This window comes from Oreochromis aureus, linkage group 14 (genome assembly GCF_013358895.1).
Source record: "Oreochromis aureus strain Israel breed Guangdong linkage group 14, ZZ_aureus, whole genome shotgun sequence".
Classification (NCBI taxonomy): Eukaryota; Metazoa; Chordata; class Actinopteri; order Cichliformes; family Cichlidae; genus Oreochromis; species Oreochromis aureus.
In genome coordinates, this window is record NC_052955.1 from 33,000,842 (window position 1) to 33,027,342 (window position 26,501).

The 26,501-nt window shown below is 39.5% G+C and overlaps 3 protein-coding genes across 3 annotated transcripts; all 3 read left to right on the top strand.

The window, feature by feature from the left end:
* The first annotated feature begins 157 nt into the window (after positions 1 to 157).
* Positions 158 to 936, top strand: LOC116321662 (lysophosphatidic acid receptor 6-like). Its single transcript, XM_031741568.2, has one exon. It carries the CDS (start codon positions 166 to 168, stop codon positions 934 to 936), a length of 771 nt encoding a protein of 256 aa, XP_031597428.2. The 5' UTR covers positions 158 to 165.
* An 8,501-nt stretch (positions 937 to 9,437) lies between these two features.
* LOC120443596 (lysophosphatidic acid receptor 6-like) lies at positions 9,438 to 10,460 on the top strand. The gene has a single exon (XM_039622511.1). It carries the CDS (start codon positions 9,438 to 9,440, stop codon positions 10,299 to 10,301), a length of 864 nt encoding a protein of 287 aa, XP_039478445.1. The 3' UTR covers positions 10,302 to 10,460.
* Positions 10,461 to 12,870: 2,410 nt separating this feature from the next.
* Positions 12,871 to 14,042, top strand: LOC116321642 (lysophosphatidic acid receptor 6-like). Its single transcript, XM_031741545.2, has one exon. The coding sequence runs from the start codon at positions 12,963 to 12,965 to the stop codon at positions 13,884 to 13,886; it is 924 nt and encodes a 307-aa protein (XP_031597405.2). The 5' UTR covers positions 12,871 to 12,962; the 3' UTR covers positions 13,887 to 14,042.
* Positions 14,043 to 26,501: the final 12,459 nt, after the last annotated feature.

The following is a 26,501-nucleotide window of genomic DNA, read 5'->3' on the forward strand; positions in this document are numbered from 1 at the left end:
TATTAACGTCAGTGGCCGCGATCGAATTGCACCACCAGATTTCCTGTTGCAATATTTCACACTCCCTAGTCTATTCTACCCTCACTTCACACAGATAATCATCAGAGAGTGGAAGGTTTGCTGCTCAGCTGCAATTCAGTTCATAAACGAGGAAGAAACTTCATCATGAGCGCATCAAATGTCACGACAGAGGACCGGGTTTATGCTGGGGTCTTTGGCTGCATTATGGTGATAGGTCTGCCTCTCAATGCAGTCGCACTGTGGATTCTTCTTCGCCGCCACAGCCTCAAATCACCCAACGCTGTCTTCATGGTCAACCTGGCACTCTCAGACCTGCTAGCCATCATCTCTTTGCCCATGAGGATCTACTTTCACGCCACCCGTGAATGGCCTCTGAGCAATATGGCGTGCCAATTCATCACAATGCTTTTTCGCAACAACCTCCACTCCAGCGCCTTCTTCATTACTTTCATCAGCGTGGACAGACTTCTGGCTGTGGTTTATCCTCTGAGGTCACGCCATCTTCGAACTTCATCTAATGCCTGGAAAGGAGCAGCAATGGTCTGGCTATTTGTGCTGGTATTGAATGTTCCAGAGAGATTGGACTTTGTAAAAAATGCCAACAGTAGTTGTTTTGATTTCAGTCCTGAATGGAGACCAGGTTTAACTAAAGGTATAGCATTTGTATATCTTATGTTAATCATCACAATGCTAGCAGTCAACATTGTGTGCACTGTTACGGTGTCTTGGGTACTGCGTAGACATCTCATTGACTCTGCGATCAACAACAAGATGAATGTAATGCTGATATTTGTCATGAACTTGGTTTTGTTTACTATCTGTTTCCTACCTTTGTCAATAGGTGTAGTTACAGTTAAACCTACTGAATTAAAGCCATTGATATGTCTTAGTGCTGTGAACCAGGGGCGGATCTAGAGAAATTTTCTTGGGGTGGCATGAGGGTGGCAAAGGAATCAAATGGGGTGGCAAAATCAAAGCCTTTTTTTCAAACACATATGCAGGTGGTTACATATGGTTAAAATAATTCAAATGTAGTAAGTATACACGTTTTTCATATAAATATAGTGTATAACTTAATTATTGTCTGTAGCCCACATAATTACACACTTTAGTTACATAAAACATGTGAGTTTTGATCTTATGTACTGTATAGCCTGTATAATAAATAAATATGTAGCCCAATAAGTATAAAATCCAGAAAGCTACACAACATGGGGCGGTTCATTTACAAACACACGTCTAACTTAAGTTTCACACTGTTTTTTGTTAGAAATCAATCACATTGTTACAGCTTAAATTACACAAAATGTCAGAAATCTGCACTGTCATGAACAAAAATTTAAACCTAATTTTTCATGATTTGTTGGATTAACCCACTGAGGTCCAAAATATAACCGGCCATTTTTGACTCCTTTTGAGTTTACATTTGTATTTCACCCTCAAATTGTTTCATTTTATTTTTTCCCCCTTGCCTTGTTTGGTATCATTCTTTTCAGCTCAACTGAATTTGGTTCTTTTTTTCACTGACATACTGCATTAGAATTACTGATCTGAAATCACACAAAGAACTTAAAATCCTAGTAGTATTTTTTACTGTAAAAAAACCCCACAGGCATGCTGAGTAAATTTTTATAACTTGAAATGCAAATATAAATTGTACATTTTGTAAACATATACAACTATTTATCTAAAAATGGAGCCAATACACCTGCGGGGTGGTTTTTTTTCCATTTTGTACAACCATTTAAAAATATTACTAAAACTAAAATGAGAGAACAATCAGGTTTCGCAATAAGATGCCCCACAAATGATGTGTGCCAGTAAAAAAAAAGTTTGTCCACCAAAAGACAGAGGAGAACAGCACAGGGAGAAACCTGCAGGCCTGACAACAGGTGTATCACTCCACTGGTTTTCTACTTAGTGACAGTGTTTATATTGCAAATGTGCCTTTGTGACATTCATTAGTGCCCTCACTGACACACAAAACAAAACGACTACACAACAGAACAACTACACAAGACAACACAACACACTAAGTATACACTCCACACTAAACGTCACAAATCTCCCACATCTAAAACTCTCTCTCTCTCTCTCTCTCTCACTCGCTTCGCTCTGTCTCGCTGCCGTTACCGTCACTCCCAAAACTCTCCCTCTTCCTAAACAACCAAATCACGTGTTGACTTTTTTTTTTTAAATTGGTCGACATGGTACATTTTTCCACCGATAGGAAAGAGGTGGCTTTTTTTCCTTTCTTTACTGTTTTCGCGCTTTCCTTAGAAAACGTTTAAAACACACACACACAAAAACATGACGACAGTATTTAGAAAAAAGCGTGGCTTGTATATATTATGATAACTCTGGATTTACTGGCCTGTAATTAAAATTTAAAAACTTTGAAGTCCGAACTTTCAATGTGGGCTGAAATAGAGACTCAGCGTGGCTGCAGCTTGTTGCTATGTCAGCTTACATCAGTCATGTGATTTGGAGGTGCAGCGTGTCCATGGACCACAGAGGGTTAATAACACTCACCTTCCTTCCATTTCCAGAGTGTAACATCCAACCACCTGTGTAAAAAGCGAAATTCCCATGGTGTTGTTCAAAATGTGCTCTGGCACAATCATAAGCACCGCTTGCTACTGAAAACAAGAAAAAAGTCGGTCCTGCTATGGGCTGAACCATTTGTTAATGGTGCGGGGGGGACACTATCCAATGTATTCAGATTTGGCATTTATATTCACTGTTAACTGTAACTACGCTCAAACTGTTAATGCGATCTTATTTTAATAAACAACACTGTCATATGCAAAACTGGGGTGGCACTTGGGGTGGCAAGGGATCATTTTAGGGTGCACTTGCCACCCCATGCCACCCTTCTAGATCCGCCCCTGCTGTGAACTGTTGTCTAGATCCATTTTTATATTACTTTTCCTTTGATGGCTTCTGGAAGAAAAAAGAAGATGCGGATCCGGCAAGAGAGCAGTAACCTTAGGACATGCCATTTCAATGTATAATTCCAGTCATATTATGGTTTTCCTATTTTCCAAAAAAAGTGATTGTGTAGCCATGGGACAGGTATTTTGTTCAACTGTATTGGGAGATTTTTTTTTTTTTTTTTGTAGGTAATTGTTTAATAAAATGTTTCTGAAGCTTCGAACAACAATGATGGACTAAGATTGTAAAAGGCTTGTTATTAGAGTCAGGAAATTTTGGCAAATTTTGAACACTTCTTCTGTTTTCAAAGAATTGTTAATAGTTGGGGAAATATGCTCATCTGAGAATTAGACATAGAGGCAGATCTTATAGCACATAAACAGGAAAGGTGGAGTTGCTGGTAGACTTTTCTCAGCTTCAGTCAGAGACAATCTGTTACCCCTGTGATGGTGTTGTTCCTGTATCATCAAAGCAATGTTAGTCCAGCTGCAACATCGCAACTGACCAATCACATTGTCAGAGCATTCAGTTTGCATTAGCTAAGAAGCTAACTAATGATATTAAAAACTATCACAAGCAAAGCAAGCTAAATTTGGCAAACAGCAAACCTAATTTGATAATGAATTTCTTATATTGCATTAATTAATAGAAAAAACCCACTTGAAACATTTACTATTTGTTCCAGAAGAGAGTTTATATAAACAAAGGTATTTTTGTTTTCTTTTTTCCACCGTTGCATAGCTTTGACATCACACAACGTGACTGGCCGGTTGCAGCATTACTCTTCATTGTAATAATACTCATCCAGGATGATCAACAGTGCAGCTATCTGGTAATTGCTAATAGTTACATTTTTTAAATGAATGTGCATATCAACCAGGCTTACATTCATACTGAGTGTTCTGACCTGCCTGACCTTTACAAATTCCTCATGAAGTTTCAATTCAATTCAATTCAATTCAATTTTATTTATATAGCGCCAAATCACAACAAAAGTCGCCTCAAGGCGCTTTATATTGTACAGTAGATTGCACAATAATAAATAGAGAAAAACCCAACAATCATATGACCCCCTATGAGCAAGCACTTTGGCGACAGTGGGAAGGAAAAACTCCCTTTAACAGGAAGAAACCTCCGGCAGAACCAGGCTCAGGGGGAGGCGGCCATCTGCTGCGACCGGTTGGGGTGAAAGAAGGAAGACAGGATAAAGACATGCTGTGGAAGAGAGACAGAGATTAATAACAGATATGATTCGATGCAGAGAGGTCTATTAGCACATAGTGAGTGAGAAAGGTGACTGGAAAGGAAAAACTCAATGCATCATGGGAATCCCCGGCAGCCTCACGTCTATTGCAGCATAACTAAGGGAGGATTCAGGGTCACCTGGTCCAGCCCTAACTATATGCTTTAGCAAAAGGAAAGTTTTAAGCCTAATCTTGAAAGTAGAGATAGTGTCTGTCTCCGAATCCAAACTGGAAGCTGGTTCCACAGAAGAGGGGCCTGAAAACTGAAGGCTCTGCCTCCCATTCTACTTTTAAATACTCTAGGAACAACAAGTAGGCCTGCAGTGCAAGAGCGAAGTGCTCTAATAGGGTGATATGGTACTACAAGGTCATTAAGATAAGATGGGGCCTGATTATTTAAGACCTTGTATGTGAGGAGCAGGATTTTGAATTCAATTCTGGATTTAACAGGAAGCCAATGAAGGAAGCCAAAACAGGAGAAATATGCTCTCTCTTTCTAGTCCCTGTCAGGACTCTTGCTGCAGCATTTTGGATTAGCTGAAGGCTTCTCAGCGAGTTTTTAGGACTTCCTGATAATAGTGAATTACAGTAGTCCAGCCTGGAAGTAATAAATGCATGAACTAGTTTTTCAGCATCACTCTGAGACAGGATATTTCTAATTTTAGAGATGTTGCGCAAATGGAAGAAAGCAGTCTTACATATTTGTTTAATATGTGCATTGAAGGACATGTCCTGGTCAAAAATGACTCAAGGTTTCTCACAGTGTTACTGGAGGCCAAGGTAATGCCATCCAGAGTAAGAATCTGCTTAGATACCATATTTCTAAGATTTTCAGGGCCGAGTACAATAACCTCAGTTTTATCTGAATTAAGAAGCAGAAAGTTAGCGGCCATCCAGGTCTTTATGTCTTTAAGACATTCCTGCAGTTTAACTAATTGGTGTGTGTTACCTGGCTTCATGGATAGATAGAGCTGCGTGTCATCTGCATAGCAGTGAAAATTTATGCTATGTCTTCTAATGATGTTGCCTAGGGAAGCATGTATAAAGTAAATAGAATTGGTCCTAGCACTGAACCCTGTGGAACACCATAATTGACCTTAGTGTCTGAAGAGGACTCTCCATTTACATGTACAAACTGGAGTCTATTAGATAGATATGATACAAACCACTGCAGTGCAGTACCTGTAATACCTACAGCATGTTCTAATCGCTCTAATAGGATATTATGGTCAACAGTATCGAATGCTGCACTGAGGTCTAGCAGGACAAGCACAGAATGAGTCCACTGTCAGAGGCCATAAGAAGATCATTTGTAACCTTCACTAAAGCTGTTTCTGTGCTGTGATGAGCTCTGAAACCTGACTGAAACGCTTCAAATAAGCCATTCCTCTGCAGATGATCAGTTAGCTGTTTGACAACTACTCTTTCAAGGATTTTTGATATGAAAGGAAGGTTGGAGATTGGCCTATAATTAGCTAAGACAGCTGGGTCTAGAGATGGCTTTTTAAGTAAAGGTTTAACTACAGCCAGCTTGAAGGCCTGTGGTACATAGCCGATTATTAGAGATAGGTTGATCATATTTAAGATCGAAGAATTAATTAATGGCAGGACTTCTTTGAGCAGTTTTGTAGGAATGGGGTCTAAAAGACACGTTGATGGTTTGGAGGAATTAATTATTGAAGTTAACTCAGAAAGATCAATTGGAGAAAAGAGTCTAACTTAACATTGATGGTACTAAGAGTAGCTGTAGATAATATTACATCTGTGGGATGATTATTGGTAATTTTTCTCTAATGATAAAAATTTTATTTGTGAAGAAGTTCATGAAGTCATTACTAGTTAACGTTAAAGGGATGGTTGGCTCAGTAGAGCTCTGACTTTTTGTCAGCCTGGCTACAGTGCTGAAGAGAAACCTGGGGTTGTTCTTATTTTCTTCAATCAGTGACGAATAGTAAGATGTTCTGGCTTTGCGGAGGGCTTTCTTATAAAGCAGCAAACTATTTCTCCAGGCTAAATGATGATCCTCTAAATTTGTGACACGCCATTTCCTCTCCAGCTTACGAGTTATCTGCTTTAGGCTACGTGTTTGAGAATTATACCACGAGTCAGGTACTTTGGATTTGAGGCCTTAGTTTTCACAGGAGCTACAGTATCCAGAGTCGCACGTAGTGAGGAGGTAAAATTATTAACAAGATAATCGACCTCTGTTGGAGTAGCGTTCAGATAGCTGCTCTGCTCTATGTTGGTACAGGGCATTGAAGATGATAACAGTGGGTGGATTATATTCTTAAACTTAGTTACAGCACTTTCAGAAAGACATCTACTTTGATAAAGTCTACTCTCCACTGCTGTGTAATCAATTATTGTAAATGTAAATGTTATCAGGAAATGATCAGACAGCAGAGGGTTTTCAGGAAACACTGTTAAATGTTCAGTTTCTATGCCATATGTTAAAACAAGATCTAGAGTGTGATTAAAGTGGTGGGTGGGTTCTTTTACATTTTGAGAGAAGCCAATTGAGTCTAGTAACAGATTAAATGCGATGTTGAGGCTGTCATTTTTAGCATCTACATGGATGTTAAAATCACCCACAATAATTATTTTATCTGAGCTGAGCACTAAATCAGATAAAAAGTCTGAGAAATCAGAGAGAAACTCTGTGTAAGGCCCAGGTGGACGATAGATGATAACAAGTAAGACTGGTTTCTGAGTTTTACAGCTGGGGTGGACGAGGCTAAGCATCAGGCTTTCAAATGAATTAAAAGTCTGTCTTGGTCTTTCGTTAATTAATAGGCTGGTGTGAAAAATTGCTGCCACACCGCCCCTCGGCCTGTGCTTCGGGATTTCTGGTAGTTAGAATGACTCGGGGTGTTGATTCATTTAAACTAACATACTCATCCTGCTGCAACCAGGTTTCTGTAAGGCAGAGTAAATCGATTTGTTGATCAATTATTAAGTCATGTACTAACAGAGACTTGGAGAGAGAGACCTAATATTTAATAATCCACATTTCACTGTTTTACTCTTTGGTTCAGATGTGGATACTGTATTGTTCTTTCTTTGTGATTTTTATGTTTAAGTTGTTTATTGCTGGTTTTAGTTTGTTTTTTTGTCTTTTGGGAGCTGACACAGTCTCAATGGAGATGGGTTTTGGGGGTAGCAGGAGGAGAGAAGCTGCAGAGAGGCGTGTAAGACTGCAACTCTGCTTCCTGGTCCCAACTCTGGATAGTCATATTTTGGGGGTTTAATAAATTGGTCCATATTTCTAGAAATGAGAGCTGCTCCATCCAAAGTGGGATGGATGCCGTCTCTCCTAACAAGACCAGGTTTCCTCCAGAAGGTTTGCCAATTATCTATGAAGCCCACATCGTTTCTGGGACACCACTCAGACAGCCAGCAATTTAAGGAGAACATGCGGCTAAACATGTCACTCCTGGTCTGATTGGGAGGGACCAGAGAAAACTACAGAGTCCGACATTGTTTTGGCAAAGTTACACACCGATTCAATATTGATTTTAGTGACCTCCGATTGGCGTAACCGGGTGTCATTACTGCCGACGTGAATTATGATCTTACTGTATTTACGTTTACCCTTAGCCAGCAGTTTTAAATTTCCTTCAATGTCGCCTGCTCTGGCCCCTGGAAGACAATTGACTATGGTTGCCGGTGTCTCTAGCTTCACATGTCTGAGAACAGAATCACCAATTACCAGAGTTTGACCCCGGCGGGTGTGTCGCCGAGTGGGGAAAAGCAGTTGAACACATGAACAGGTTGGTGGTGTACCTGGGGCTTCAGTTTAAGACTATGCTTCCTCCTCACCGTCACCCAGCCGCCCCTCTTTCCCCAGCTGCTTGGGGTCTGCCGGGGAACAGCTAGCGGGGCCTACGCTATCTTCGGCTGCACCAGCTACAGGGGCCTGGCTAGCTACGGGTAATAGTTAGTCTCCAATTCAGTAATCCTGGCCTCCAGAGCTGCAAATATGCTACATTTATTACAGGTATCATTACTGCTAAAGGAGGCCGAGGAGTAACTAAACATCTGACACAATGAGCAGGAAAGTGCAGGAGGGACAGGTGAAGTAGCCATGGTGCTAACGAGTCGGCTACGAGCTAAGCTAAGCTAGCGAAACAGTAAAGAGACAGTGAGTGAATACTTTGGGTATAAATTAGGTAGTGAGTACACAGAAAGGGTGATTCAGATGAAGCACGTTAAGATTATACTATGAAAAGGGATGTATCAAAAGATTTAAATTAAATTGCTAAGCAGAAAAGCTACTCAGAAACACCACTGTGTTTGAGCAGGAACAGGAAGTGATACTATACCACAGAGCGAGCGAACACCAAGTGACAGCGCCACTGTCAGTGTTCTGAACTTCAGCTATTTCAGCTGCTACTGAGGAGAGGGGCTGTGTGCTTGCCTGTGTGCAGGAGGAAGGTAAAGACAGCACCGATGACATCTAATCTGATAGCAATTTTTGATAGCAATTTTTAGTATCAATAAGTATCTGTTTATAAACACACAAACGCACATATATATATATATATAACCATAAATATAAAGCATCTTGCAGCAGTGAACAAAACTTGAGAAGACTTACTTGTTGAACAGTTTATATTTGAGTTTATTATAAGTTCTACTATGAAATTTGATCCCTGGCTTTTTATTCCTTAATAACCATTTGTGTCAATTATTTCTAAACTTTGTTACATCTTATAAAACTATGTTTGCTTTTTTAGCTAAGAAGATATTACATTAAAAAAAATTCAAAACCGTGTGAAAAACAAATTGTTTTATTCTTTTACGTAAGTGATATAACTCTTAGATTGCATCATTACATTTCCTGTTGCAATACTTGACTTTTTAACCTCTCCAGTCATCTCACTTGATACAGCTAAAGATCACAGAGATGAATGTGTGAGTGTTGTGCTCAGCTGCAGTTTTAATCAAGGGTATGTATACATTTCTTTTATCGCCATGAGCACATTAAAAATTCACTATGGCCGCACAGGTTTATGCTGGGGCAATATGATTATTTCAGACCTGCCTTTGGTCATTATCATCTCTTACTTTCATCTTGCCATAAATCATATCCTAATGAGTAGAGCTGTTAATGTCAACTGATATGTCACGTGTTGCATTTGAAAACAGCAAAATTAATTTATGTCAGCAACCACAACCAGGGTTTCCTGTTCCTTACTAGCTCTCCTCACGTCACACAGATGAACAGCACAGAAGGACATGTGCTTGTCTGCAAAACTTCATAAAGGACTTCATAAAGGACCAAAAAGAACATCTTTTCTGATCATGAACATATCAAACAGCACCACAGAAGATGAACAGGTGTATGCTGGGGTCTTTGGCTGCGTGATGGTGATAGGTCTGCCTCTCAATGCAGTCGCACTGTGGATTCTTCTTCGCCGCCACAGCCTCAAATCACCCAACGCTGTCTTCATGGTCAATCTAGCATTCTCAGACCTGCTACTCATCATCTCTTTACCCATGAGGATCTACTTTCATGCCACAGGCATCTGGCCTCTTATCACCTTCATCAGTGTGGACAGATTTCTGGCTGTGGTTTATCCTCTGAGGTCACGCCATTTAAGAACCTCGTCCAATGCCTGGAAAGGAGCTGCATTCGTCTGGAGTTTTATGCTGGTGGTGAATATCCCAGAGAGTTTGCACTTCCTAGAACATTTGCAGAACCACTTTCAACCTACCTGTTTTAAATCTTATTACTCTTACGAGCCTTTATTGAGTAAAACTCGATTAGCAGTTATTTACCTTCAGATTGTGTTACTGGTCACAATGCTAACAGTCAACATTGTTTGCACCGTTACGGTGTCTTGGACTCTGCACAGAGATCTCAGTGACTCTGCAAAGGTCAACAACAAGATGAAAGTTATGCTGATCTTTGTCATGAACTTGGTTTTGTTTGCCATGTTCTTACCTGTGCCTATAGGTATGGCTACACATGCCAAAGAAATCATGCCGCTGGTATGTCTTACTGTTTCTAACTGCTGTCTGGATCCTCTGTTGTATTACTTTTCTTTTGACTCCTTTTGGAAGAAAAAGGAAGATGCAACGAACGGAGGAGAAATGTAGATGCTAGACATGATATTTTTGGTATGATATTTTCTTTTTGACATGCATTCTTTTCTTTTTTTGGTGAACTAATTTGTTATTGCCCAAAATGCTCATTTAGTTCAAGCATATTTTCCCAATTCCTAAATTCTGAAACTGAGCTTATTGTACTATTGTGTGTCTTTTGACTCCCTCTCTGCTTTCTTGTCTTTCCACTCACCCCAATCATTTGTGGCAGCTGGTGCCCTCCCTGACCCTGGGTTTGTAGGAAGTTTCTTCCTGTTAGAATGGAACTTTTTTTCTACCCACTGTTACCACAGGTTTGTTCAGAGGGGGTTCAGTCATGGAATTTTGGGGGTTTCATTCTAATATTGTGGGTTCCTTATTTTATAATATAAAGCACCTTTGGGTGAATGTTGTTGTGAATTGGTGCTATATAAATAAAATCGAATGAAATTTTCACCAGTAACTCAACAATAATTGTCAGTTAAATGTACTTGTGAAGCTTAGGCAGTGGGAGAGAGAGAGAAAAGACTTGTTAGCTTCAGTTTTATAAAACTATTCTTCAAATTTAAAGCTTCAGGACTGTAGCTGATTTATTGTACATTTTGTACACTTGATGACTGAGGAAACAACCTGTCTTTATCTGCTGGAGAGTTTAAAAAGACCTCCGGAAGTCCATACCACAGAACAAGATACTGTCAAGCACGTAAAACAAACCACATTTTAACAGAAACCTTTTAACTCTTCACACACTGTTCATCACAATGCTCTTTAACAACAAGATCCTCTCCAGCGCCAACTTCATCCCTGTCATCAGCTTGGAACGTCTGTTGGCTGTGGTTTTTCCTTGACGCCATGCCATCTTAGACCCTCGTCCTGTGCCTGAAAAGGATCTGCGCTCGTCTGGCTCATTTTGCTGGTGGAGAAACTACAGACAATGTGAGGTTTTGAGAGCATTTGAACAATCTTGAATTTCTCAGGGCTCTAAGAGTCATAAAAAGGTTAATCGGCATCATGAAAACTTCAAATAGCAAAAGAATCTAGGCTGTTTTATGAGAATTCATTCATTTTTTGCTAATTATTTGTAACATTTTATGAAATAAGCTTATTTGTGAAAATCAGGAAATCTCAAGTTTACATGTCTCTATGCAAAATCCAAATCGAGAGCTCATAACACAACTACTGGGAAAAAAAGGAAATAGCTGGCTCTGTAACTGTGGAAACACTTTTATGCGTTGGTGTAGACCTGCAGCCTGGTTTGGTTTGTCTTTTTCACAGTAAAACTAGTTTATAGCTGTAAAACAGTAAAACAAAATGGTAAAAACTTGCAACTGGTTTTAATGCTACCTGTTTGTCAGTGGGAGTTGGGAAAAATACAGCCTTTAAATTTAGCCTTGGATACAGATGTTAATAGTATTGGTTCTAAATGTTGTCAAATTGTATAAAAAGTATGTTTATTATTTGTCAATCATCAGAGAGTGGAAGGTTTGCTGCTCAGCTGCAATTCAGTTCATAAAGAAGGAAGAAACTTCATCATGAACGCATCAAATGTCACGACAGAGGACCGGGTTTATGCTGGGGTCTTTGGCTGCATTATGGTGATAGGTCTGCAGTATCAGACCTGCTAGTCATCATCTCTTTGCCCATGAGGATCTACTTTCACGCCACCCGTGAATGGCCTCTGAGCAATATGGTGTGCCAATTCATCACAATGCTTTTTCGCAACAACCTCCGCTCCAGCGCCTTCTTCATTACTTTCATCAGCGTGGACAGACTTCTGGCTGTGGTTTATCCTCTGAGGTCACGCCATCTTCGAACTTCATCCAATGCCTGGAAAGGAGCAGCAGTGGTCTGGCTATTTGTGCTGGTATTGAATGTTCCAGAGAGACTGGACTTTCCAAAAAATGCAAACCACAGTGGATGTTTTGATTTCAGTCCTAAAAGGAGACCAGGTTTAACTAAAGGTATAGCAAATGTACATCTTGTGTTAATAGTCACAATGCTAGCAGTCAACATTGTGTGCACTGTTTATGTTTATGTTTATGTTATAGTACTTACTTGTTGAACAGTTTATATTTGAGTTTATTACAAGTTCTACTGTGAAATTTGATCAATGGCTTTTTATTCCTTAACAACCATTCGTTTCAATTATTTCTAAACTTTGTTAGATCTTATAAAACTATGTTTGCTTTTTTAGATAAGAAGATATTACATTAAAAAAATTCAAAATCATGTGAAAAACAAATTGTTTTATTCTTTTACGTAAGTGATATAACTCTTAGATTGCATCATTACATTTCCTGTTGCAATACTTGACTTTTTAGCCTCTCCAGTCATCTCACTTGATACAGCTAAAGATCACAGAGATGAATGTGTGAGTGTTGTGCTCAGCTGCAGTTTTAATCAAGGGTATGTATACATTTCTTTTATCGCCATGAGCACATTAAACATTCACTATGGCCGCACAGGTTTATGCTGGGGCAATATGATTATTTCAGACCTGCTGTTGGTCATTATCGTCTCTTACTTTCATCTTGCCATAAATCATATCCTAATGAGTAGAGCTGTTAATATCAACTGATATGTCATGTGTTGCATTTGAAAACAGCAAACTTAATTTACGTCAGCAACCACAACCAGAGTTTCCTGTTCCTTACTAGCTCTCCTCACGTCGCACAGATGAACAGCACAGAAGGACACGTTCGCTGCTTGGCTGCAATACTTCATAAAGGACCAAAAAGAACATCTTTTCTGATCATGAACACATCAAATGTCACCACAGAGGACCGGGTTTATGCTGGGGTCTTTGGCTGCGTGATGATGATAGGTCTGCCTCTCAATGCAGTTGCACTGTGGATTCTTCTTCGCCGCCACAGCCTCAAATCGCCACACGCTGTCTTCATGGTCAATCTGGCATTCTCAGACCTGCTACTCATCATCTCTTTACCCATGAGGATCTACTTTCATGCCACCCGTGAATGGCCTCTGAGCAATATGGCGTGCCTCATCATCACAATGCTCTTTCGTGACAACATCCGTTCCAGCTCTATGTTTATCACCTTCATCAGTGTGGACAGATTGCTGGCTGTGGTTTATCCTCTGAGGTCACGCCATTTAAGAACCTCATCCAATGCCTGGAAAGGAGCTGCATTCGTCTGGAGTTTTATACTGGTGGTGAATATCCCAGAGAGTTTGGACTTTCTAGAACATTTGCAGGACCACACTCAACCTACCTGTTTTAAATCTTATTACTCTTACGAGCCTTTATTGAGTAAAACTCGATTAGCAGTTATTTACCTTCAGATTGTGTTACTGGTCACAATGCTAACAGTCAACATTGTTTGCACCGTTATGGTGTCTTGGACTCTGCACAGACATCTCAGTGACTCTGCAAAGGTCAACAACAAGATGAAAGTTATGCTGATCTTTGTCATGAACTTGGTTTTGTTTGCCATGTTCTTACCTGTGCCTATAGGAATGGCTGCACATGGCAAAGAAATCATGCCGCTGGTATGTCTTACTGTTTCTAACTGCTGTCTGGATCCTCTGTTATATTACTTTTCTTTTGACTCCTTCTGGAAGAAAAAAGAGATTTCTAGATAAAAGACCTGCTATTTCCAAAAGTTGATATTCGATTTACAATGGGATATATATTTTTAAGAGGAACAACCTTTTCCTCTTAAACTCATCACAAACTTTTCTGTAGTTCAACAATTTGTATGGCTTCACCAATAAACCAACAGTAACATGTTTGTGAAACTGCGTGTGAGAGAGATGGTGAAAAGGGTAGTTGAAGTAGTGGTTCCGTGCTTTATTTAGACCTATGCTGTAGCATGACAGCGTCAACCTCCAAAAGAATGGTTGCTGTAGTAGAAACTGAAGCTTAAAAAAGACAGCTGCAATGCTTTTTTTATTTTACACATTCATGAGGTTACTTGTTGTCAGCTTAAGAACTTCAATCAATATCCTTTGTTAAGTTTTTCATATTTAGTTTGACTATTTGGATCTATTCATGCGCAAAGTTTAGTACACTTCTGTTATTTTTCTCCTAAAGCCTTCTCCTGAATGATTTTTCTAAAATAAATAAATAAATAACTGCAAGAAAATAACTTTCTCAAGTAGTTGAAAAAGACAGTGTGAGAAAAGGGTTTTGATTGAGAGCCTATTGAGAGCCTACATTTTGCTCATTGTTCAGTTGAGGAAGCAGACTGAGGAAGCAGACTGCTTTCATCTGCTGGAGAGCTAAAGAAAAAAAAATGTCATGGTTTGTCCTCCGGAAGTCACTGCTGCAGTACAAGATACAGTAGGGCACAGGTTACAAACCACATTTTAACAGAAATGTTTCAACTTTTCATTGCAAGGCTTGTTCAATACAACATCGTCTCCTATGCTGCCTTTAGCAGCTTGCAACGTCTGCTCGCTGTGGTTTATTCTCTGAGGTCAACTTCAAACCTATTTCTGTCTCTGAAATGGAGCTGCACACGCCTGGCTGATCTTGCTGGTGGGGAAAATCACAGAGTGCGTGAGGTTTCGAAAGCAGTTAAGCAATTTTGAACTTTCTCAGGGCTCTAAGCATCATGAACAGATTCTTGCTGCAACATCAAAGTGTCATAATTTGGCTCTGGAGTGGGCATGGAGTGGACCCACGTGCAGGACATATTGCTGATACTAACCTAAACTGATACTAACTCAGGGAAGTAAGAAATTGTTAACTTAGAAACTAAGGAACTACGAAGAAAATGGGGAACACACAAGGCAAATGACACACAGCATTAAGGGACAACATAATAAAGAACTGATGAGAATTTAGGGTGTAAATACACATGAGCTTACAAAGCTGAGTGGATTCACCTGGGGAGCACAGCTTGGCAGAATCTAACTAGCGTGACAAGGGGAAGCAAAACTAAACATGACACACATGAGACGGGGGACTGTCAAAACAGAACAGAAAACACAATAGTGAGACAGAGACAAAGACACAGACGAAAAGATAAACAGACACAGAGACATGACTTACTGGGGAGACAAGACTAGCTTGACATAACTAAACAGCGAGACCAGAAAACAACAGAGACAAACTCAAAAGTAAAAAAAAGATCAAACTACCATCAGAAGACTAAAGACCTAAATATAAATCATTTCTTAAAAGCAACACAAATCATGAATTTAAAAGAAAAACTCAAAACCGTGGATCCAGGACCTAAGGACCCTGACACAAAGTTTCAAACTCAAAAAAATAAACAATCCAGGCTGTTTTATAAGTATTCATGCACTAACTAGTACATTCACTAATTATTTAAAACATTTTAGGAAATAAGCTTACTTGAGACAACCATGATGTCTCAAGTTCAAATCTTCATGGCAAATACAAATACAGAAGTATAAATATGGTACAAAAACTGGAATAGGAGAGACACCCATTTAGTATTACATGTAAAAATGTAGGAAACAATTTTCAAACTCGGCATCTTCTTGTTGTGAGGTAACGGTGAAACCACTGTGCCACCGTGCTCCCCCACAAACTATAGAAACATTTTTAATATGCATATAAACTTAACTGTTAATCAGTTTATATCACCACAAATAACCATAGTAAAATTTCGGTAAATGATAAACTATTGCAATAAGCCACCCACAGAGTCTTTTGAGGGTCACCGCTGCTATATGTGGAGTTTCACTGGTTTCTATAAGATGATGTCACAAATGCTGAGTCTATTGGTATATGTGTGCATGAGGGAGGGAATGCACATTTGTGTCTGTATGTGCCTGTTCGTCTGTGTCTTTGTGTCAGGTCGGGTCTTAGGCTACGTCCACACTAGTGCATTTTCGTTTGAAAACGCATTGTTTTCTCTCCGTTTCGGCCTCCCGTCCACACTGAGACGGCGTTTTCGCTCAAGGAAAATGCAGCGTTTTAAAAACGCTCTCGAAAACGCATAAATTTGAAAATGGTGCTTTTGCATCGCAGTGTGGTCAGCGAAAACAGAGACTTTTGAAAACGATGAAGCATGTTAGTCATATGATGCAGTCATGTGACCACTTGGCTAATGCTCTGTGGCTGCTGGGTGACCCCTTGTCTGGGGATCTCCTCAGGTCTTCCCAGGAGGGTGGCACAGATGCCCCTCCGATGGTCCTCCTTGGCCTCTCGCACTCTGGGGCCTCTGGATGTCTGGGGCCTGGATCTTCTCCATGCCTGCTTCATGCCCTGGGGGACGGGGCTATGGCTCCCCACACCCTCTAGCAGATTATTACATGGAGAAACCTTCTGAATACAAGCTCGCTGATCCACACAGGTGTGCACACGGGCGTTCACTCTTCATAGACACAAACTAAACCTTCCTTGGCTGCTACCTCAAAGCACATTGTGCGCTTTCAGTCCTGCGTGCTGCACAACAACATTCAATATTTAGTATTTACTGGAATTACACTTAGCTAGATTAATGTTATGGTGTTACATTTATTATGTTGCTCTCTTTTTTGCTTGTTTTCTTTTTTTTCTAATTTTTTTCCTCTCTCAACAGGTGATCCAGGAGATTTTTTCTTTTTAAGTGCCCTTTCTCACTGTCCCTCTTCCACTCTGTTTTTCTTTTCCTTCCTCTCTTTCTTTCTCCCTTTCCTATCCCCCAGCGATGTCTGTCCCGTCTGTATTAACTAAAATTAAAATAAGATAAATAAATGAAAGAAAAAAAACAAACAAAACCCCCCCCAAAAAACTAATGCTGAGTCTCCAAGAGTTTCTCTGGACTGGTGTTCAGAAATGAGCTGGCGTTAGTGTTCTACACAGTGCAAGATGTGACCTTTGCTGATGGGGTGTAAGAGGCTACTGGGATCCCTGGAGGCAGCCTGTACATGGTGAGGAAATCTTTTTTGCCTGAGGTTCTTTGTTAGCAGGCCATCAATGGCAACCTTCATAGGCTGCGTCCACTGAGAATTCTCCAGAACATATATTAGACCTCCGGCCTTGATGAGACCTGTAAACACACACGAGGGACAGAGGGATAGCTCTGGACTGCAATTCCTAGAGGCAGCATTTCTACAGTGTCTGTATGTGAGATAAGACTAGCTCCTTGGTCTGACCTGTCACTGTCACTGGCAGCATCTTTAACTCTGTGTTAAGCTGGAGATCAAAACTGTGGGAAGCTTTACTTCAGACTGCTTCAGGTCTTCAGATGCAATGGAAATTCCAGCAGTACACCCTAGTCGCGCCCTGCAACTAAGAAAGATCTGGTCCACTTTGCCTGGAAATGGAAGCCCTCCTGCTATCAAAATATTGCAAAATCAGCTTGACAACATGTCTGTGCACAGAGATTTGTTTTAAACCAGTCATTTTTACAGGCTTTACAGGTGATCCAAATACCAGTAAGTAGTACACACTCAAAAATGCTAGGTTAAAAATGACCCAATTTGTAACCCAACGCTGGGTTGTTTCAACTTAACAGGGTTGGGTTACTGGTTTGACCCAGCAGACTGGGTTAGGATAACTATCCAAAAATTGGGTTAAATTGACCAATATTTAAAGTTGAGGTTACTAAAAATTGGGTCAAAACTCAGAACCCATCACAAGGGTTATGTTACCATTAACGTTTGGATTAAGATTTCTACTTAGTATAAAATTCAGCATATAAAAACTAGACTCAAAAAAGATTTTCTCAAAAAAATATTTTTATTGCCATATGATACATAGAACATAGAGAGCAAAATTCATAAAAAATATATCAATGAAAGTAAAAAGCAAGTAACACAAAAGTATATAATTCGTTATATTATATCCATTACTTCAAATCAGTCTTTGGTTACAGCACATATATATGTTAACACACATGAAGACATGCTATGTAAAGTTGGCTCTACTTTTAGAACAAATTACATGTAAAAACTCTTAACCTTAAAAAACTGATAAATTGATGATTATTTCAGCACTTAACATACATCAACACATTGGAAAAGTGGCAAGAGGTTTTACGCTTCCATCATAGCTAAATGAGCCCTCATTCATTTGATCATATTTGGTTCATGTCCTAGGATTCATCTATTCCTGGGATAGTGTTTTGGAGTTTGTACGTGCTTCCGAGTTTTTACGTGCTTTGGAGTTTGTACTTGTTTCGGAGTTTGTACATGCTTTGTCTCTAGGGGCCACCGTATTGATTTATATATAAACATATATAAATAAAACCAAGTTTTTTTACATTAGCAATTCCTTTTGTGCAATAATTTTACATTGTTGTTGATAATAAATTAATTAAAGCAACAAAACAACCTGAAGAGCCGGTTGGGAGCTGAAAGAGCCGGCTCTTTTTAGTGAGCCGAGCCGAAAGAGCCCGTTCTCTAAAAAGAGCCGGAATTCCCATCACTACTGGGTGCATGACTTTGGGTAACTTGCATCAAAAACAAAAACGCTTTGAAGCAACCATCAGACCTTAGATTGCTGCAAAAAGCAGAAACAAACCTAACTTCTAGTATCAGGCAAGATTTTCTCGGGGTTCCTTTGGTGCTGAATTCTTCTTCCTGATAGAACGAAGCCTTTTCCTGACAGTACATAGACACTCCTCCAGAAATCCAGTTGCTGGCCTATGAGTTCTGCAAGGGCTGAACCACGCGTCCTGTGATTTTTAAACAAAAGAAAAGGGTCAGTAAAGTAAGATTTAAAAGATTATTTGCAGTTGTTTGGTTAATGTCAAGTTGTCTGTAATCCTGGAGCGGTGAGCTCCAACACTGTGCTTGACATTTGCTCAGAGAGGACAAAACAACATGAAGCAGACCAGTCTGTGGTTCTGAGTGCTTGCAATGAATTGTTAGGAGATGGACTAAGCTAAGATCAAGTATCATGTTTCACACACTTTATACTGTCACAAGGTTGTACAAACCTTTTTGCCACCTTCGTAATAGATTTAAACAAATGTTATTATTTATCCATCTATAATGTTCATATGACTGAAGATATCACTTGGATGAGTGACATATAATGTGCATACATCTTTTAAAGATATGGAAATTGAGTACATACAAACTGTATATTTTTTTTATAATCACAATGACACTCAGTATATTGACTAAAAAAAATCCCAGTATTCAGGTTTTTTAATTGTTGTTGTGTGTATCCACTGAAGTATAGATACCTACATATCCAGTGCTACAGCAGTCCTTTAAAGATGGAAACTGATCCACTATGATGATCCACTATAAGGCCAAAATTGCCTTTATTCCTGAAGTTGGGCTGCAAGCAAAAACAGTTGCATTTAATAAAATTGGATAAACAAAAAATTTACTTTTCTGTAGATTTATTGTAAAATAAACAAATACAAAGAGCAGAAGCTTTGGGGGAAAAAAAGAAATCAAACATTTTTGACTGATCTTCTTTGTTTTCATCACCAAGCGCACACACTTTAGGAGCTGCCACTGGAGTCGTTTTACTTGGGCCAGCACAGCGCAGTGTCCCTGACGTTCTGACCAAGAAGCCTAAAGGTAGCCACAGTGAAAATGCCACACAAACCACCACCACCAACAAAAAAACAAACAAAAAACTTATAGCTGATTTAGTTTATGTACAAGAAATACTCCCTTTTCTTCATAGCGCTCCATTAAGTGTAAAGTAAGTATCCGGACCCTCCATCTTTCCTGTATGGATATGTGCTGGTGTTCCTCAAGACTGGCAACCACATATATCCCCCTCATGGATGTTCTAAAGTTAAATAATTAAAGTTAAAACATTTTTAATGTTAACCCTCTTGAGGCAGGCGTTGCCGATTTGCAACAGTTAAAAACTAACAACCTGATTACCCCACATACATATTTTATGAGGTTTTTTTATTCAGAAGTACCACAGCAGGACTTGGTTGTGCATTAGCAACAAGAGATGCAGAAGGTGGTCAAAAGAGAAGAAGGAATATGTGGAAGTGGACAGACCCCACATTGTCAAGGTGTACAACCACAACATGGGAGGAGTAGACTTAGCAGACATGTTTGCAGCTCTCTATCGCATTGACATCCGCCCACGTCATGGTACCTGCGCATCTTGTACTACTTGATTGACCTATCATTGGTCAATGGCTGGCTCCTCTATCGCCGTCATCTCACCCAGAAGCAGGAGAAGAAGTATATGCCACTTCTTGACTTCCGTGTTCAAGTTGCAGATGCCCTCATCAAGGTTGGCAAACAGGCTGACTTGAACAGCAGGAAAAGAGGACGACCGTCACTGGAAGATGATCCAACATCCCATCAAGCTGCCCCACCTCCACCTCCACCTCCACTTCAGCGGATCGTTACACCATCGGTTGACGTCAGACTCGACCGATGCGATCATTTTCCCATTCATGCTGAGAAACGTGGACGTTGCAGACTGTGCAAGAATGGCTACACGCAAATGGCCTGCCTGAAGTGCAAAGTACTTCTGTGCTTTACGAAAGACAAAAACTGTTTCTTGGAGTACCACACCACAAAGTGATATGCCAACATGGCCTGCTCAATGAGGATTTGAGATTTTGGATTTGGATCCCATATTGTTTTTGTTGTTGTTCTGTTACTGAAAAGCACTTACATTGTTTTGAAAAGTTGTATACAAATAAAGTTAATGTTCATATCATATTCAGTCTTCAGTGTCAATTTACCACACCGGGCCAATGTTGTAAATCCGCAACATCCCAGAACTCCTTGCATGTGAAGGTGTCACTAAAACAAAAGCCAGGATTCTATTGTACTACCCCATATGATAATTTTCCCCAAATATCAGATTTTTCCTGTAACTAAAACTTAATTTGAGCCTGAGAGGGTTAATTTTAGAATAATTGAATATACTTGTGATGGCTGCAGTTACAGCCTCACAGTGGTAATATCTACCGAACATCAGTGTTACAATAGAAGCTTAACCATAACACTACACTTTCTTTAAATATAGGATTTAATTTACAGGGTAATAAAGAATTGGGTTTGGTTTAGAATTAATTTACTTATTCTATCACATAACACTGTACTCTAAAATAAGTGCGCACATTTTGGTTTACACTGTTATGTATGTATGATTTAATCTTTCTTTGTTTTCTGAGTTACCACAGTGGCAGCTGCTCCCAATCCCGTGGTTGATGAGCTAAAAGGTAGTGGTGTGCGGATCAATACTGAAATATCGATTCTTCTGATACCAGTAATTTATGTTCTAGAATCGATTCTCATATTAAAATATCCATATTTTAGTACTCTGGGGTAAATTCGTAGTTTTTCCATTAAAATGAACGCAGTGGAAAGAAACTATATCACTAATGAACTACTTCCTCTTACGCCTTTCATAGTCATACGCGAAATACGGCTGTATAAATGTGTCGCAGCCCTTGGCACGTGCACTCACAACAATGGCAGAGCGTAAATGGAGTCATGTGTGGACGTATTTTACCTCCACAAACAGCCAAGACGCGGTTTGCGACACGTGGCAAGACAGTGAGGTATTATTGCAACACCACTAACCTCGTCAAACACCTCAGAGTAAATCATATGAGCTTATGTTGAGGGGAACTGAAGAGGAGGAGAGGGACAGGTGCTGCTAGGGGGAGACAGACGTCTCTAGCGGAGTCCTTTAGTGCTGCAGGCAGGCAACGTGTTCAAATAGCGCACAACTTCAGGTTTTTTATTTCTATATGATTATCCTGCATTATTAAGCAATAAGAACAAGTAGTCTGATGTCCTGTAATCATTATGAAGCTATATTATTATATTATTATTACAATTATATAATACAATTATATATTGTATTATGAAATACAATGAAATATTAAGTTTTTGTACAAAGTATCAGTATCGGATCACTATCATCGATACCACCCTGAATTTTACTTGGTATCGGATTGGAAAGGAAATCAATGGTATCGCACATCACTACTAAAAGGTGGGAAAAGGGCAGAGCAAGCCTATGTGGAGACCTGCAAATTGGGTCATACCACAATTCTGGATCATGGGGGGAAATGGAATTTGTTATGTTAGTTTAAGTTGGGTTTGTGTGTTTTATTTTTGTTGGCTGATCAGCCAAGTTTCCCCTTTGTCTCGTTTAGGTAGCTTAGTTTGTTTGAGTTAGTAGTATTGTTTGCTGCCAGCTTCTCTGGCAACAAAGAGTTTTGTTACTTTGACCTCTTTTATGGGTCCAAGATTTTGAATGCTCTGTATAATTTAACCATGTTTGTTTTAGGGTCAAATAAAAAAAAACTTTTTTTGCACTTTAACCTGTGCCTAACATTCCTTCACTGCTCGGTCCATCATAATACTCAAAAATTAGCAATTGTTTTTTATTAAAGTGAATGTACATAGATATAAGTTTAAAAAATATATAAGCAAGTGTGATTGCACAGCTTGTGTACCCTGGACCAATCATTCGGACAATTAAGTTGGTGACTTTCGTGACAGCCTGCTTTCACTCAGTGTCACAGAGTAGCTAGCACTGCCTCCATCTAAGTGAAGAGCAGATTAGCTGTATATTGAGCAGGGTCTGAATGCAGCCAATATTCTCAGCCCTGCCAGGTTAACCCTTTAACAACTTAGCCTTGTGTGTTGAAAGAACACAAAGGCTTAATACAAACGATATTTAGAAGGTATTAAATTAGTGTTTTTTATTTTACTTTGATTACATGTGAACTTCGGAGTGGCGGACCTTAAAGCTACCGAGGTCTCAGAGTGAGGATTGAAGATGGTGGCTAAATATTGGGTGATGGTAGCATAAATACTCACGTATGTTGCTGTTGCCATGCTGTTGCAAGCGAGCTAAGCGCAGGGATGCACGTGCCCTTTGCGCGGTCTAGTGAACGAAGGAAAAAAGGGGGTCAGAGTATTGGCGCAATCTATCTTTAAAAAATCTAAATGGGACAAATTATCATTTCCTTTGAATTTTAAAATAGAAAGATGTTGTTATCAACATAGGGGTCATTTACCTTAAATTAAATAATTGAATTAAATTAAATAGTTTAGATAGACTATATTTTGACCCAATATTTTATCAAAGCTGTCCAACGTATGACCCAACAGGCACCCGGCCGGCACATTAGCAACCCAACTCCTGAGTCATGACTTTTGAACCAATTTTTGGTCACAATAACCCAACTTACTAACCTACGGCTTTTACACCAGATGAGTTCTGAAAATAACCCAGCATTTTTTTTTCAAAATCTTTTTATTAGTTTTCTTATTAACGTCAGACATACATAAAACATAATTATCATTATATAAACAATCACAGAACAAAACAATACACCTGCACAGCTCAATATATATACAAACCTGGAGCAGATATGGGAGGAGGCCATCTCTCTCAATTTACTTATTAAAGTAATCTATAAAGGGTTGCCAAATTAGCTAAAACCATTCTACATTATCCCTCAATGAAAACTTAATCTTCTCCAACTGTAAATGATACATTGTGTCTCTTAACAATGCAGAGTGAGTTGGGGGGGCTTATTTTTTCCAGTTTAGAAGTATAAGGCGTCTTGCAAGCAATGTTATAAAACTCAAAACAGGAATTTGTTTGTTTTTTAAGTCTTTAACTGTAGCTACACAAAGAAGTGCCATTACTGGGTCCGGGGAAAGCTGTTTTTTAAAAAATATCAGACAGTGTTTTAAATATTTTGGACCAGAGAACTTTAGGTGGATTAGTGACATCATTGTCCTTTCGACATCCTTCACATGTGGAAAGGATTGTTGTGGAGAAGAAGGAAAGCATCAATCTATCTAAATCTTCACCATGTTTTATTTCCAGAAAGAAACATGTGAATCATGTGAGTTACACATTAATATGTTTTAATACAGTGCTCTAAAAAGCCCTTTTGCTCTTTCCTGATGTTTCATTTTTTTCAAAATTCATCTCAATTACATGTTTCAGCTCATCAAACTCATTTTAATATTACACAAACATAACTCGAGAAATTTTGATCTCATTTAATAAGGGGAAAAGACTATCCAAACCTACTGTTAGGAGGCCTGGGTCGTTGACCCAGGGTTTTTGAGTTTGTTATATTATTTATAATTTCTAGTCTTTGGTTTCTTTGAGTTCTGTCTTATGGTTTATGTCTCTGTCATCTCTAGTTGCTCTGTCTCCCCTGTCAGCTGTATCCCCTTGTCTAGTTCAGCGTCTCTGTGTATCCTTAGTTGCTATATTCCGTGTCCAGTCAGTCTGTGTCTGTAAGTTCAGTCTGTGTTGTGTTTCCTGTTTTACTTTGAAGGTCTCTGTCTTTTCTCAGTGTGTTCAGTTTATGCTTCTTTGTCTCGTTAGTCCTGATTTGCCCCAGCTGTGTTTCCCTCCTGTTGCCCGTTCCCTGATTACTCCCTCTGCGTATTTAAGCCCTGTGTTTTCCTGTGCTCTCTGTCGCGTTCTACCGTTTACCTAGCTGTGTGTTCTGTCAGTTCTCTGGTTTAAGTTTATTTTGATTTTCCCAGGTATGTTTTGTTACCCTTTTTGAGTTCAGCATTAAAGCTGTTTTGAGTTCACCTTTTTGTCTCCGGAGTCTGCACTTTGGGTCCTTTTCCTGTCTGCACACAGCCGTAACATAACAGAAGAACGCGACCAGAACATGGACCCAGCAGCACTCGCCCCGTCTGATGAGCTCAGGGAGGATATCGTTAGCTTCATAGCATAAGTGCCTAAGTCATTTTCTGGTCAAATTGAGATTTTTGCCTAACTTTACTCCCCTACCACTGCTGCATCATCCTGTCCGTCTGCCTATGTCATTGGCCAATCACAACACTCATAAGAGTCAAAAAAACATACTTGCCTAAGTCATTCATTTGACTTAGGCAGTTTTCATTGGACTTAGGCAGTTTTGCTACAATCAATTTGACTTAGGCAGTTTTGATGTATGCAAAATGGCTGATAAGAAGAAGAGGTTGACCGCAAGTGAAGCCCTTGTTCTTCTTTTTGATTCATTTACATCTGGTAAAAGTTCATATTTTTTTAGTTTTTTGGTCACTAAATGTATTTTCATTCAATCAAAGAGGTTATGACCATGTTAAAGATTACTTTTTGTTGCAAACAAAGTATGATGGCTAGCTAACATTAGCGTTAGTAGTGTAGCATTAGCATAGTAATGTAGTACAAGCTAGCAGCTAGCTAACAGCAGCATGCTACCAGAGTAAATCTTTGGCAATTTCAAAGGCAATTTGAGCATTTTCAGCAAGTTTGCAAATTATATTATGTTTCAAACATTTGCTTTTTATTAGGAGGGAGTCTAAAGGACGGGGACGCCCTGGGTTCATTGTTAATTGTTAAATTGGACTTTATATTGACTGTGTTCAAATGACTGATACTGGTTGAACTCTATTGCCAGTAATATTCATGTAGCCCTTTGAGGCGACTGTTGTTGTGATTTTGGGCTATACAAAAATAAATTGATTTGATTTGATATTAATAGTACAAATTGATTTTTTTTTTTTTTTTTACATAGCAGACATTTTGACTACACAAGTAGATTTAGATGTCATCTTGATTTACCATTTTAAGATACTCCAACAGCATTTTATTTTCTGTTGTATCATCAGGAAAGGAAGTTGATGTGAACTTAGAGGAGTTGGTGGATATAGATGAGGGAGAAGGAGGAAATTATGTTGATATGGGGCAACAGACTGATAAGCAGCCAGAGGAAGGAGAGGAAGATGAAGGAGAGGAAAAGAAAGGGAAGGAGAGGAAGATGAAGGAGAAGAAAAGGAAGGGAAGGAGAGGAAAAGGAAGGAGAAGGAGAGGAAGATGAAGGAGAGGAAAAGAAAGGGAAGGAGACGAAGATGAAGGGAGGAAGAGGAAGGAGGGGAGGTGGAAGCAGAGGAAGAGGAAGCCAGTCCAACCCCCAGCACTTCTGCTGTTCGTCACAAGCGTCCACTGCCCCATACGTGGAAGAAAAATGTCATCAAAGAAAAGCGTCTGAAGGGAGAGAATTACAAGAATACAATGGGACAGGAGAGACCACCAAAGGCCATGGGCCCACCATGCACATCACAGCACTGCTTCAAGTCAACGACAAGAAGTTGTGAGCTACTGACTGAAGTTGAGAGAAGAGGAATCTTCAACAATTTCTGGTCCATGCCTTCCTGGGAGACACGCAAGGTGTATATCCAGACTGTTGTTGAAAATGTGCCCATAAAACAGAAGAAAGGTGGTGTTGATTCAAGGAGAACAACATCTCTGCTATACCACCTGCAACTCTCAGATAGATGCAAAATACCTGTGTGCAAAAATCTTTTCTGTTCCACACTTGGTATTGCCCTGAG

What these genes read in the sequence shown, in the direction of transcription:
- LOC116321662 (XM_031741568.2), top strand. Translation starts at nt 166, where the DNA reads ATGAGCGCATCAAATGTCACGACAGAGGACCGGGTTTATGCTGGGGTC.
- LOC120443596 (XM_039622511.1), top strand. Translation starts at nt 9,438, where the DNA reads ATGTGCTTGTCTGCAAAACTTCATAAAGGACTTCATAAAGGACCAAAA.
- LOC116321642 (XM_031741545.2), top strand. Translation starts at nt 12,963, where the DNA reads ATGAACAGCACAGAAGGACACGTTCGCTGCTTGGCTGCAATACTTCAT.